Below are 14951 nucleotides of genomic sequence, written 5' to 3' on the forward strand. Positions count from 1 at the left end.
AAAGGTGAACTTTAAGCAAGGATATTCAAACGTATTTCCATTCAGAGATTCAGAAATAGTGCAAAATGCTCAGTTTAGAGGATCCTGGGTATTTTTGAATTGGAGAAGGAGAAGCTTTGAAATGGAGGGAGGGGGAAGGAAGGAATAATATGATACCAATGTTGTATGTGTAAGGAGGGTAGGAGTTATTTTATTTTTAGTAAGGTAAAAAGATGATTTGTTAGGTTGATTTAATAAAATATGAAAAAAGGGAAAGAAAAGAGAGAATGAAATTATTATTTAGGAAAATATATTTTTTAAAATCAATGAAATGCAACACTTCACTAATTTTATTTCTATTCTCTAAACCAAATAGAAGATTCAAAATATCAAAACCAACAAATCTTTTAGCTATTAAATGTAGTGTTTCAGGCATTTGCCCATCTATTCTTTAGTGTTGGAATTTTCAGGATACCCTGTCGAGTAGGGAGCACCTATAGTTGCTCTTTAGTGTGTAGTTATTGTGGCGCATTGGGAAGAACACAAGGTTAGACGTAAAGTCAGGAGGGAGCTAAACAGAATTCATATAAATTCTTTGTATCTCTGTGGGACTCTAGATACATTAAATAAAAGTAGTAAATGAGTACAGCACCTGTTGGTTCCTTAAAGCAGGTTTTAGTTCTGTATGATGCCCGTGGAGAAAGGGTTACTGCCACCCTTACAGCAACATAGACAAATGGAATCCACAGCACCAATTAGGTAAAAGAAAATACCTTTATTTTCACATTACATGCGACGTTTCGGCCTTCACAGCCTTAATCATGCATGATTAAGGCTGTGAAAGCCGAAACGTCGCATGTAATGTGAAAATAAAGGTATTTTCTTTTACCTAATTGGTGCTGTGGATTCCATTTGTCTAGATACATTAAATGATGTGCCCCTCTCTCTGTAGTTTTGCTGAGAGGCCCTGTATCAGCTTTGCCATCCCTTCATTCGGTTATTTTTAGCATTATCTATGGCCTATTCTGTTTCCGCGTGTGCATCTCATACAATCCTCTCCCTAATCAAGATGAACGAGGTCTTTACGTGAGACATACAATAGATCTCTGTGCAGAATGTAAATAACCACAGCTATTGTAATCAGTCATGTTATGATGGGTAGACATTATTAAAAAACAGAAACATCAATTTGCATGACATAAAAACTGCAGGTATATAACCAGCTCTATGAATTTATTAATACTGAATGTTCTAATATTACTTAGTGTAACCAAGGCACAGAAAATCCCTGCCCAAGCATTCACTGTCATCACTGGCAGTTAGACGGCCATTGTCATCTGGTTTAAATATCTGCACAAAACTCTCATCCGTATTCTGGTGTGTTTGTGTATAAGCAACTCACAGTGACAGCTCATTACAGTGACCCTGCCCTTGTCTGTTACTCAGGCTTTGCTTTGCATGTTGATAGTGCCGGTATGGGTTTGCTTTTCTTGGGTACACGTCTAGAGTCTGATGTGGGAATAAGCAGTACTAGGTGTAAAAATACCAATGTGTTAACCCATTGTACACCAGGCTTACAGTAATAAATGGGGAGAATGTTTAAATGCTCTTTCTCTGTAAATCTTAAAGACATACACTCATCATGAGACTCCTAATACAAATAAGAGATGTCATGTTACAAGGGGTAACAAAGGAGCCCACTAGACACTCATTTCTGAGAAATACTGCCCCGCCCCCTCTACCAAAATGAAACCAGTTGAGCCTAGATCATAAACTGCCCCGCCCCCTCTATCAAAATGAAACCAGTTGAGCCTAGATCATAAACTGCTCCGCCCCCTCTATCAAAATGAAACCAGTTGAGCCTAGATCATAAACTGCTCCGCCCCCTCTACCAAAATGAAACCAGTTGAGCCTAGATCATAAACTGCCCCGCCCCCTCTATCAAAATGAAACCAGTTGAGCCTAGATCATAAACTGCTCCGCCCCCTCTACCAAAATGAAACCAGTTGAGCCTAGATCATAAACCCATATTATAATAGTACATATGTTTGTTTAATTTAATATTGGGAATGTTTTTCATGGGCGCATGTCTCCGGATGGCTGTAAATACTATGCAGTAATAAAGTGCAATAATAAAATGCTTTAATATGCTAGGGCATTTTATTATTGCACTGTTCTTTACCTATGTATTTTACCTCCACAACAATGTTAAACACATAGATAAAGTCAACTCCACATCGGCAATGCACTACTCATCCTAGACTGAAGATGGCTACTGAGCCAATCATGAGCAACGTATGTGTGAAGCCACCAGTTAAACATATATGTATAGGGAAACAATAGTGCAAGACAAGAAAACGCTCTCATGTATTAGCACGTTGTATTTACTGGTCTTTAATGTCTCAGTAATTAGGCTTGCTGCGAAGAACTAACTGCACTTCGGAAACATAATCAGACCATTTGTCCAAGGGTTTAATGAGATATTCTGTATAAATATTTGAAACATAGCCTGAATAAATATGGGTGTTTGGGTAAATCTAATCTTTGTCGGTTAAAAAGGGGCTTGAAATTTTTTTGTTTCAAATTTATGAGCAGACCACTACATTACTCTTGTAATTTGTCTGCACATATTTCCCTGATCCCTGCCCCAGCTTTTTTGCTTTTTAGACACTCCCCTATCTCTGTTACCTCTCTGGGTTCCATCCGTAAAAGAAGATAAATCTCTGTATCTCACACAGTTGGCGCATGTGAGCTGCCTGAACGTGGTTTTATACAGAGAGCAGCACACCATAGCCACATGCAGCAACATGACATGCACTGATTCCAGCATTGCTGGGCCCTGTTGCTTCCAGCTCTGAGTTGCCTTTTCACTGGAAGAGTCCATGACAGATCACATGCTGTCACATGAGGTTTTTATAGAAAGGTGTCGGGATTACTAGGATTCTGCGGCCATCTATGCTGTCACTCTGCGCTTCAGCAGCTCCAGCAAACTGAAACTGTGGGTACACAGGACCACTAAACAGCAAATTGAGTCTGGCAACCTATCCTGCTGCTATCAGGAAGTGAAGAACACTTGTGTCAGAAGTGTACACCGTGTCAGTTCTGTACGTCTTTCCTTCCATGACACAATACCTGCACACTTTCCTTGGCACCAGTAACAATTTCACTGGTACCCTGACACATAGGAAAAACAAACCCGTGTTAAAATAATTATATCTTAAAAACAAACCTATTTTTTTTTTTTTAAATTAAAGGGACATGAAACCTTACATTTTTCTTTCATGATTCAGATAGAGAATACAATTTTAAACAACATTCCAATTTACTTATATTATCTAATTTGTTTCGTTATTTAGATATTCTTTGTTGAAGAAAGAGCAATGCAACATGGTGAGCCAATCACACGAGGCATCTAGGTGCAGCCATCAATCAGCAGTTACTGAACCTATTTAGATATGCTTTCCAACAAAGGATAACAAGATATTTAAGCAAATGAAATAATAGAAGTAAATTTGAAAGTTGTTTTAAAATTGCATGCTCTTTCTGAATCATGAAAGAAAAATAATTGGGTTTAGTGTCCCTTTAAGGTGTATGTTTAAATATATTTCATTCTGTCTTTGTCAACTAATGTGGTCTGATTAAATTCTCTGTAATATATCTAATGCAGCTATTTGACAATAACCATCACAGTGTAGATATTGTGCGCCATGCACCAAACTGTTCTGGTACACACATCTGTATTATGTTGATTTAATATTATTTTTGTTTTTAATGTTAAATAAATATATATTTTATGTATTTTGGGCTGAGATTTCAGATTACTGACGTGATAATCTAGTTGAACGATTTTATCAGGCTAAAAGCTTCATGGTTTTATGCGACACAACAATGAGTTTGTAAGATTATTTTATTTCCAGCAGGTAGAAGTTGAAGTCTATCGTAAAGATTCCAAGAAGCTACCAGGCCTTGGTGACCCTGACATTGACTGGGAGGAAAGTGTGTACTTGAATCTCATTTTACAGAAGGTGAGCAGGTGCTGCAGCGTTCCGGAGGCGTGCAGGCTGCGAGATCAGCACTGCGATTTTATAGGGGTGAACATTTACACTGATATTCTAATAGCATATTTGTTAGCTGATATAGGATATTGTTTATCGGACCCTTTGCTGTCATAGGGGGTTTTATCTCATTGCTGTGCAACTTGTTACAGCTTTCGATGACATAAAGGGACAGTAACGTAAACATTAAACTTTCATGATTCAGATAGAAAAGGCAATTTTAAACAACTTTACAATTTACTTCTGTTTATCAAAATTGCTCCATTCTATTGATATCTTTTATTGAAGAGTAAAACTAGGTAGGCTCTTTAGAGCTCAGGAGTGTGCACGTGTCTTTAGTACTCTACGACAGCAGTGTTTCGCAACATTGTATAACAAAACTACAAATAATGTTGCAAAACACCGCTGTCATAGAGTACTAAAGACACGTGCACACTCCTGAGCTCTTAAGAGCCTACTCTTCAATAAAAGATACCAAGAGAATGAAGTAAATTGGAAAGTTGTTTAAAATTGCATGCTCTGTCCATATCATAATGGTTTCATTTTGACTTTACTGTCCCTTTAAGAAAACTGCGAGAGACACATTCATCTGAGAAAATCTTCCTTCCTTGCTCCACAGGCCGTTGCAGCTCATGGTGCAATCTGTTTTAGCTGACACAAGGGAGAAATGTCCTGTAGTATAGAATGTAAGCTCACAAGTCCACCTGTCTTGTTAATAGTTTACAGCTAACAGTGACTAAAAGGCAGGACCCTCTGTGATTAATGTAAATGCTTTCTGATTATTGTACTGCACTACTGCATACTTAATGTTACAGAGCTCATTTATAAATAATAATGATAATAAATGATACAGTCTGATCAAGCCACAAGACAGCCCGGTTCCAAAATACCACGCAGTTCTATGAATGGATAAAAAAAACAAAAACTGTGCATGTAAAAAATGTATTTATTTGTGGTTTTGTGGCCCTATCATCTTATCTGTCCTGTTTGGCTTTTTGAAGCTTTTAAATGCTATTTATGCAGTGATGGTCTGTGCTTGCCTTTACATCAGTAAGTGTAGCGGCATGGGATAGGATATTATTTATAGATAACATTATGTAATTTGTTCACCTTTTCAGGGTGTGTGTGTGTATATGTGTGTATGTATGTGTGTATTTATGTATGTGTGTATGTATCTATGTGTGTGTATGTGTTTGTATGTTTGTTTGTGTATGTATCTGTGTGTATATGTGTTTGTATGTGTGTATGTTTGTATCTATGTGTATATGTATGTTTGTGTGTGTGTGTTTGTATGTATGCATCTATGTGTTTGTATGTGTGTGTGTGTTTGTATGTATGTGTGTTTGTGTTTGTATGTGTGTGTGTATATATGTGTGTTTGTATGTGTGTGTGTGTTTGTATGTGTGTGTATATATGTGTGTTTGTATGTGTGTGTATGTGTTTGTGTGCGCTTGTGTGTTTATGTGTGTGTAAATGTGTGTGTATGTGTGATATATATATATATATATATATATATATATATATATATATATATATCTAGATATATATATCTAGATATATATCTCCCTGTAGATCATCTATAGATTAAGTTTGAATGAAGTTTCTGTTTACATTTCAATATTACTGTGAAATATAAAATGTAATTGTGCTGAGATTTGGCAGTTTTGTAGCTATAACTAGTGACTACAAAACTGCCAAATAAATTGTATATTGAGTATAATCCTCTAAATAGTGTTATTTTTTCCCTTAAATGTCCTTTGTCCCTTCTTGTATTTGCCATCATAGTTATAAAAAAAGCTTTTTGTGCCTTGTTATTTATTTCTGCGCTCTCCTTGCAGCTGGATTACATGGTCACATGTGCTGTTTGCACACGGTCAGATGCTGGGGACATACACATACATAAAAAGAAGTCCCAGGTGAGTGAAGAATAGAATTTATCCCGGAGTTCAAGGGATATTTGTGGTGGATATTTTACTCTTGAGATTTGCAGTGGGAGTTGTGTTGACGGCCAAATTGTTCACTACCCTGATTTAAAGAGATATTCCAGCCAAAACGTAAACGTATATCAATGGATTTTACTTTTGAATATAATAATTTCTTTCTTAAGACACGGTGAGTCCACGGAATCATCAATTACTGTTGGGAATATCACTCCTGGCCAGCAGGAGGAGGCAAAGAGCACCACAGCAAAGCTGTTAAGTATCACTTCCCTTCCCACAACCCCCAGTCATTCTCTTTGCCTTAGGTGCAAGGAGGAGGTGAAACGTTTAGGTGTCTGTAAAAGATTCTATCAAGATTTTATTATTTTGGAAGCCTGAGCAGGTTTGCTCTGAACTTCCCTGTCAAGCTGGGTTTAGCTGTATTCCACTTTAGTCTCTTTTAAAGCAGTTAGGAACTTGTGGGGTGGGCCTCACTGCGTATTCCTGACAATATTTCTCCTACATTGGTGTATCCGGTCCATGGCTTCATCCTTACTTGTGGGATATTCTCTTCCCCTACAGGAAGTGGCAAAGAGAGCACACAGCAGAGCTGTCCATATAGCTCCCCTCAGGCTCCACCCCCCCAGTCATTCTCTTTGCCGCTCTGAAGGGCAAGAGATGTTCCGGACCCCTGGGCACTAGACTCATACGGACATTGTTCTAGCCTTTCTAAGGTCTCACGGGTGGAAGGTGAACATAGAAAAAAGTTCTCTGTCCCCGTTCACAAGGGTTCCCTTCCTGGGAACAATAATAGACTCGGTAGAAATGAAAATCTTTCTGACAGAGGTCAGGAAACTAAAACTTTTGAACACTTGTTGAGTTCTTCAATCCATTCCTCAACCCTCCATAGCTCAGTGCATGGAGGTAACAGGACTAATGGTTGCGGCAATGGACGTGGTTCCTTTTGCTCAAATTCATTTAAGACCATTGCAACTGTGCATGCTCAAACAATGAAATGGGGATTATGCAGATTTTTCTCCCCAGATTCAGATGGACCAGCAAACCAGAGACTCACTCCTCTGGTGGTTGTCTCAGGATCACCTGTCTCAGGGAATGAGTTTCCGAAGACCGAAGTGGATCATTGTCACGACCGACGCCAGCCTCTTAGGCTGGGGCGCGGTCTGGAAGTCCCTGAAGGTTCAGGGTCTATGGTCTCGGGAAGAATTTCTTCTCCCGATAAACATTTTGGAATTGAGAGCGATATTCAATGCACTCCAGCCATGGCCTTAACTAGCGGAGGCCAAATTCATCAGTTTTCCGTCGGACAACTTGACGACTGTTGCGTACATCAATCATCAGGGGGGAACAAGGAGTTCCCTGGCGATGAGGGAGGTATCCAAGATCATCAAATGGGCAGAGGATCACTCCTGCCATCTATCAGCAATTCACATCCCAGGAGTGGACAACTGGGAAGCGGATTATCTGAGTCTTCAGACTTTCCATCCGGGGGAGTGGGAACTCCACCCGGAGGTTTTTTGCTCAGCTGACCCAGCTATGGGGCATTACAGATCTGGATCTGATGGCGTCACGTCATAACTTCAAAGCTACATGTTACGGGTCCAGGTCCAGGGATCCCAAGGCGACATTGGTAGATACCTTAGTAGCGCCTTGGTCGTTCAATCTAGCTTATGTCTTTCCACCGTTTCCCCTTCTCCACCGGCTAGTAGCCAGGATCAAGCAGGAGAAGGCTTTGGTAATTCTAATAGCTCCTGCGTGGCCACGCAGGACTTGGTATGCAGACCTGGTGAATATGTCACCAGGAAAATTTACCATAAGATATGGCGGAAATATCTTTGCTGGTGCGAATCCAAGGGTTACTCATGGAGTAAGATTAGGATTCCAAGGATACTATCTTTTCTCCAAGAAGGATTGGAGAAAGGTCTGTCAGCTAGTTCTTTTAAGGGACAGATATCTGCTCTGTCTGTTTGGTTACACAAGCGTCTGGCAGCCATGCCAGATATTCAGGGTTTGTACAGGCTTTAGTCAGAATCAAGCCTGTCTACAGACCTGTGGCTCCTCCATGGAGTCTAAATTTAGTTCTTTCAGTTCTTCAAGGGGTTCCGTTTGAACCTCTACATTCCATAGATATTAAGTTACTATCTTGGAAAGTTTTGTTTTTTTGTAGCTATTTCTTCTGCGAGAAGAGTTTCTGAATTGTCTGCTTTGCAGTGTAATTCACCCTATCTGGTGTTTCATACAGATAAGGTCGTTTTACGTACCAAACCTAGTTTTTTTCCAAAAGTGGTTTCCAATAAGAATATCAACCAGGAAATAGTTGTTCCTTCTCTGTGTCCTAATCCAGTTTCTAACAAGGAACGTCTGTTACACCATCTTGATGGGGTTCATGCTTTAAAGTTTTATCTAAATGCAACTAAAGACTTCAGACAAACATTGTCCTTGTTTGTCGTCTATTCTGGCAAGAGGAGAAGTCAAAAGGCGACTGCGACCTCTCTGTCTTTCTGGCTGAAAAGCATCATCCGGTTTGCTTATGAGACTGCTGGAAGGCAGCCTCCTGAACGAATTACAGCTCACTCTTCTAGAGCTGTGGCTTCCACATGGGCTTCCAAGAATGAGGCTTCTGTTGAACAGATTTGTAAGGCAGCGACTTGGTCTTCACTGCATACGTTTGCCAAATTTTACAAATTCATTACTTTTGCTTCTTCTGAGGCTATTTTTGGGAGAAAGGTTTTGCAAGCAGTGGTGCCTTCCGTTTAGGCTACCTGACTTGTTCCCTCCCTTCATCCGTGTCCTAAAGCTTTGGTATTGGTTCCCACAAGTAAGGATGAAGCCGTGGACCGGATACACCAATGTAGGAGAAAACAGAATTTATGTTTACCTGATAAATTTCTTTCTCCTACGGTGTATCCGGTCCACGGCCCGCCCTGGCATTTTGGTCAGGTTTAAATTTATTTTTTGTAAACTACAGTCACCACTGCACCTTATGGTTCTCCTTTTTCTCCTAACCGTCGGTCGAATGACTGGGGGGGGCGGAGCCTGAGGGGAGCTATATGGACAGCTCTGCTGTGTGCTCTCTTTGCCACTTCCTGTAGGGGAAGAGAATATCCCACAAGTAAGGATGAAGCCGTGGACCGGATACACCGTAGGAGAAAGAAATTTATCAGGTAAACATAAATTCTGTTTTGCTGCCATTCTACAGTATGCCAGAGTGGCTTACTCTTTTCATCCTTTCACAGGACTCTGTGAGGAGCGGCTTCCTCTCATTCCTTGTTCTGTCCCCCTGTCAGACAAACAAGGGTGCAGGTAAGTGCCTTTTTATTTCTTATAGAGAATCCTGGCACTTAAAAATGTATTTCTGCACCTTATGGTGGGACAAGAATCTTCCTGAGAGCAGCATAATTTTAACAGGCTGGCAGGGCACTGTGTGGTAGGACTTAGTCCTAGTGAGAGATTGTTTTGGGGGTTCTTCTGCTTATGCAGACTGCTAGGAGATGTAGCTTATGTAACGGAATCCTTTCCGTTTTTTTCGGGTTAAGATCGGCCTGTTTTCACTGGGATGACGTCATTGGGGGCAGGCTTCTTCCTCCCAGACGCAGCGAGCGCTTTCTCTTGGCACTTTTTCTCCTCAGTGCTTCTAAGATTGTGTCCTCTTCCTCATTATATTGCTTACTAAAGGGTTTCCATTGTAAAAGGTGTTTTCCTCATATATGCGGACACTGTTTTTCTAAATGAAAAGAGATTTAAAAAAACAGTTCTGTTTTTTTATATACATTTTTTTTGTGTGTATTTCATTCAGTGCAAAATGGATTTAGTTCTTTTATATTTTGAGGAATGCAAACTTTATTTGAATGCCCAAGTGGAACCACCCTTGCCTTTTTGTAATTCTTGTGTAGAATGAACTTTATTATACAAGGATAGATTGTTTGATTCCGAGCCACCATTCTCTCAAGTGGATGCTGTTCAGGCTATGCCACAGCCTTCTCCACAAGTGTCCCAAACTGTGCCATCGTCTCACGCAGTACCCTGCGCTTCCTCTCTATCTCCTGATGGAGTGTTTTTGAAGGCTGAAATTGCGGCCCAGGTTTCCTCAGCAGTATCTGAGGCACTAGCAGCCATCCCTATGCTGCAAGGGAGGCGTATGAGGAAGATTGTTGAGTCAGACAGTAAGGTATCTGATCCATCTCAGGCTAACCAGATTGCTCTTTCCCAGAGGTCAGAAGAGGAGGATACTTCAGTATCCTCTGAGGGTGAACTCTCAGGTTCGAATAGTATAATTCCTTCTTCTGATGCTGAAGTGGTTTTCTTCAGATTCAAGCTTGAGCACCTCAGTGTTTTACGACTCTGATACGCCTATCGTTGTCAACCCTAAAAAATTGAGTAAATGAAATATATACTTTGTTGTTCCCTCTCCTGGGGAGGTGTTCCCAGTACCAGACCTTGCCACAGAGATTATTACCCAGGAATGGGAGAGGCCAAAAATACCTTTTCCCCCCCTGTCTTTAGAAAAATGTTCCCGGTCGCAGACTCCATCAGGGTATCGTGGCAGACGGTTCCCAAGGTGGAAGGGGCGATTTCTACCTTGGCTAAGAGAACTACTTTCCCTATTGAAAATAGTTGCTCTTTCAAGGATCCTATGGATAAAAAGCTGGAGGCCTTTTTAAAGAAGATGTATACTCATCCGGGATTACAATGGAAACCGGTGGTGTGCATTGCTACAGTAACCAGTGCGGCAGCCTATTGGTTTGACGCTTTGTCTGAGTCCCTGCAAGCTGAAACCCCTTTGGAGGAGAGTCAGGATAGGATAAAGGCTCTAAAGTTAGCTACATTTTTTTATCACTGATGCTTCCTTGCAGGTCATTAAGTTGGGGGCCAAAATATCTGGCTTTGCAATCTTAGCGTGTAGAGTGCTAAGGCTTAAATCTTGGTCTGCTGATGTTTCTTCTAAATCTAAGCTTTTGGCAATCCCTTACAAGGGAAAGACCTTGTTCGGTCCGACATTGGCAGAAATTATTTCCGATATCACGGGTGGTAAAGGATCCTTTCTGCCTCAAGACAAGAAGAACACGATGAAGGGACGTCAGAATAATTTTCGTTCCTTTCGTAACTTCAGGGGTAAGTCTTCCCCTGCCTCTACCAAACAGGAACAATCCAAGCCCTCTTGGAAGCCTGGTCAGTCTTGGAACAAGGGGAAGCAATCCAAGAAACCCGCAGCTGATTCCAAGTCAGCATGAAGTGTTTGTCCCCGATCCGAGATTGGATCTCATTGGGGGCAGACTCTCGCAGTTCGGGCAAGCTTGGGAACGAGATGTCCCAGACCTGTGGGCAGTGAACATAGTTTCCCAGGGGTACAAGTTAGAGTTCAAAACTTTTCCTCTTAGAGGCAAGTTCCACCTCTCAAGATTATCTGTAGATCAAATAAAAAGAGAGGTGTTCTTGAAATGTGTACAGGATCTTTCCCTCTTGGGAGTGATACTGCCTGTTCCAAGTCAGGAACAGGGTCTCGGATTTTACTCCAACCTGTGGTTCCCAAGAAAGAAGGAACTTTCAGGCCCATTCTAGATCTAAAGTTACTAGACAAATTCCTCAGAGTGCCATCCTTCAAGATAGACTATCCGTTCCATTCTGCCTCTGATTCAAGACGGTCAATTCATAACAACCATAGACTTGAAGGACGCGTACCTGCACGTTCCCATTCACAGGAATCATCACAAATATCTGAGGTTTGCCTATCTAGACAAACATTTTCAATTTGTAGCGCTTCCATTTGGCCTGGCCACAGCTCCCAGAATTTTCTCAAAGGTCCTGGGAACTCAGAGCCTTATCTGGACAACATTCTGGTTCAGGCGCCATCCTTGCAACTAGCAGAATATCATACAAAGATCTTGTTGGCATTTCTTCGTTCCCACGGCTGGAAGATCAATCTGGAGAAAAGTTCTCTTGTTCCGACTACAAAAGTGACCTTCTTAGGAACCATTATAGATTCTCTATGTATGAAAATATTTTTGACGGAGGTCAGAAGAGCCAAGATTCTTTCCACTTGTCTGTCTCTACATTCGGCGGCACGACCATCAGTGCCCAATGCATGGAAGTAATCGGTTTGATGGTGGCTTCCATGGACATAGTTCCGTTTGCTCAGTTCCATTTAAGGCCTCTGCAGCTATGCATACTCGCTTAGTGGAACAGGGATTATACAGATCTATCTCAGAGAATAGTTCTGGATCAATCTACAAGGGACTCCCTACCGTGGTGGCTGTCCCAAGAACATCTGTTCCAAGGGACGTGCTTTCAGAGACCCTCTTGGGTAATTGTGACCACGGATGCCAGCTTGCTGGGTTGGGGAGCAGTCTGGAACTCATTGAAGGCGCAGGGACTTTGGTCTCAGGAGGAATCTGCTCTCACCATAAACATTCTGGAGTTGAGTGATCTTCAATGCCTTGATGGCTTGGCCTCAACTGGCTCTAGCCCAGTCCATCAGGTTCCAGACGGACAACATAACCTCAGTGGTCTACATCAACCACCAAGGAGGAACTTAGCCATGAAGGAGGTGTCACAGATCATCCAGTGGGCGGAGGCTCACAATTGCTGTCTATCTGCCATCCACATTCCAGGAGTGGACAATTGGGAAGCTGACTTCCTGAGCAGACAGACTTTCTATCTTGGGGAGTGGGAGCTCCATCCGGAAGTGTTCTCCAGGTTAACATCCAAATGGGGATTACCGGAATTGGATCTGATGGCGTCAAGTCAGAACACCAAGCTCCCAAAATACGGCTCGAGGTTGAGAGATCCTCGAGCTTTTCTGATAGATGCTCTGGCAGTTCCTTGGAACTTCAGGTTGGCATATCTCTTTCCTCCGTTTGCTATCCTTCCGCGAGTCATCGCTCGGATCAAGCAGGAGAGAGCATCAGTGATTCTTATAGCTCCTGCGTGGCCTCGCAGGATCTGGTATGCAGATCTTGTAGATATGTTGTGGGTTTTCAGAATCGGTCATTGAGACCATGATTCAGGCTTGTAAGCCTGTCACTAGAGAGATTTACCATAAGATATGGCGTAAATATCTTCATTGGTGCGAGTTTAAAGGATATTCTTGAAGTACGGTCAGGATCCCTAGGATCTTATCTTTTCTCCATGAAAGCCTTATGAAGGGGTTATCTGTCTGTACTCTGAAGGGTCAGATTTCCGCTTTATCCGTTCTGTTGCACAAACGTCTGGTGGATGTGCCGGATGTTAAAATCCTTTTGCCAGGCCCTGGTCAGAATCAGGCCTGTATTTAAATCAGTTGCTCCTCCTTGGAGCCTTAACCTTGTTCTTAAAGTTTTACAACAGGCTCTGTTTGAGCCTATACATTCCATAGATATTAAGTTATTATCTTGGAAGGTTTTGTTTCTTACTGCTGTTTCTTCTGCTCGGAGGGTCTCTGAACTCTCAGCATTGCAGTGTGATTCTCCTTATCTCATATTTCATGCGGATAAGGAAGTTCTACGTACCAAGTTTAGTTTTCTTCCTAAAGTTGTTTCGGACAGAAATATTAATCAGGAAATTGTGGTTCCTTCTATCTGTCCTAATCCTCCTTCTCATAAAGAACGTTTGTTGCACAACTTTGATGTTGTGTGGGCTCTTAAATTCTATCTGCAGACTACAAAGGATTTTTGTCAGTCTTCTGCATTGTTTGTTTGCTTTTCTGGGAAATGTAAGTGCCAGAAAGCTACTGCTTCTTCTCTTTCTCTATGGTTGAGAAGTATTATTACTATGGCTTATGAGACTGCTGGGCAGCAGCCTCCTGAGAGAATTACAGCTCATTCCACTATGGCTGTGTCTTCTTCCTGGGCCTTCAAGAATGAGGCCTCTGTAGAACAGATATGTAAGGCTGCAACTTGGTCTTCTTTGCACACTTTTTCTAAATTCAATAAATTTGATACTTTTGTCTTGGCTGAGGCTTCCTTTGGGAGACAGGTTCTGCAACTGTGGTGCCTTCTGTTTAGGTTACCTGTCTTGCCCTCCCTTATCTGTGTCCTCTAGCTTGGATATTGATTCACAACAGTAATTGATGACCTAACATCCAAAGAGTGGGAAAAGAAATAGCGCTCCAAGCCCAGATGTAAAAATTCTAAATTTATTCAAAAACTCTTAAAAACATACAAAATAAAAAGCGGTCAGCACAAAAATGTGCAAAAAACAGGTATAAGAACAGGTGCAAACGGCAAACGTTTCGTGCACTTGCGCACTTGGTCACTGCTAGTTTATGCACCTGTTCAAGTCTCCATTTATAGCTAATGATCTTAAAGAGACATAACAATTTGAACAACCTGTAGTTTGTATATCTATAAGGGAGCCTGTGACAAGAAACCTTTCATTATGTATTAAATATTATAATGCCTAATTAATGACAGATTATGGTTAATTTATATGCTAAAATACTGATACATAATGTTGTCTGTACCTATTAGAGAGAATAATTCATAACGAAATAAGTATAATAATGTGTGTACTATATACATAGGGATACCGTGTAAGTTTAAATGCTCTATATATGTATTCTTTGAAAGAGTAATTGATGATCCGTGGACTCACTGTGTCTTAAGCAAGAAAACAAAATTTATGCTTACCTGATACGTTTCTTTCTTTTTTGACGCGGTAAGTCCACGGCCCGCCCTCAGGCACCTCTGCACTTTGTGTTATTTCCTTTCTCTCCTTTTCCTTCGGTTGAATGACTCAGGGTTATGGGAAGGGAGGTGATACTTAACAGCTTTGCTGTGGTGCTCTTTGCCTCCTCCTGCTGGCCAGGAGTGATATTCCCAACAGTAATTGATGATTCCGTGGACTCACTGTGTCAAGAAAGAAAGAAATGTATCTGGTAAGCATAAATTTCTTTTTTTGCAATATACTTTTATTAGCCAAAAGGCTTTTACTTAAAGCTATTACTATTTTAATTGAGAGCTTTTACTGTGCATGTGCACGGGAAGAACATCTAAATATGCTTAGT

General features: G+C 41.2%; 1 protein-coding gene across 1 annotated transcript in view; it reads left to right on the plus strand.

Moving 5' to 3' along the window:
* The window catches only part of KIAA0930 (KIAA0930 ortholog), a 129965-nt gene that overhangs the window by 72561 nt on the left and 42453 nt on the right, over nucleotides 1–14951 (plus strand). Inside the window, exons 3-4 of the mRNA XM_053719038.1 lie at nucleotides 3897–4004; nucleotides 5873–5950. Of these exons, the coding sequence (XP_053575013.1) occupies nucleotides 3897–4004; nucleotides 5873–5950 (186 nt within the window). The remainder of the gene's footprint in view (nucleotides 1–3896; nucleotides 4005–5872; nucleotides 5951–14951) is intronic.

The sequence above is a fragment of the Bombina bombina genome, chromosome 6 (genome assembly GCF_027579735.1).
Source record: "Bombina bombina isolate aBomBom1 chromosome 6, aBomBom1.pri, whole genome shotgun sequence".
NCBI lineage: Eukaryota > Metazoa > Chordata > Amphibia > Anura > Bombinatoridae > Bombina > Bombina bombina.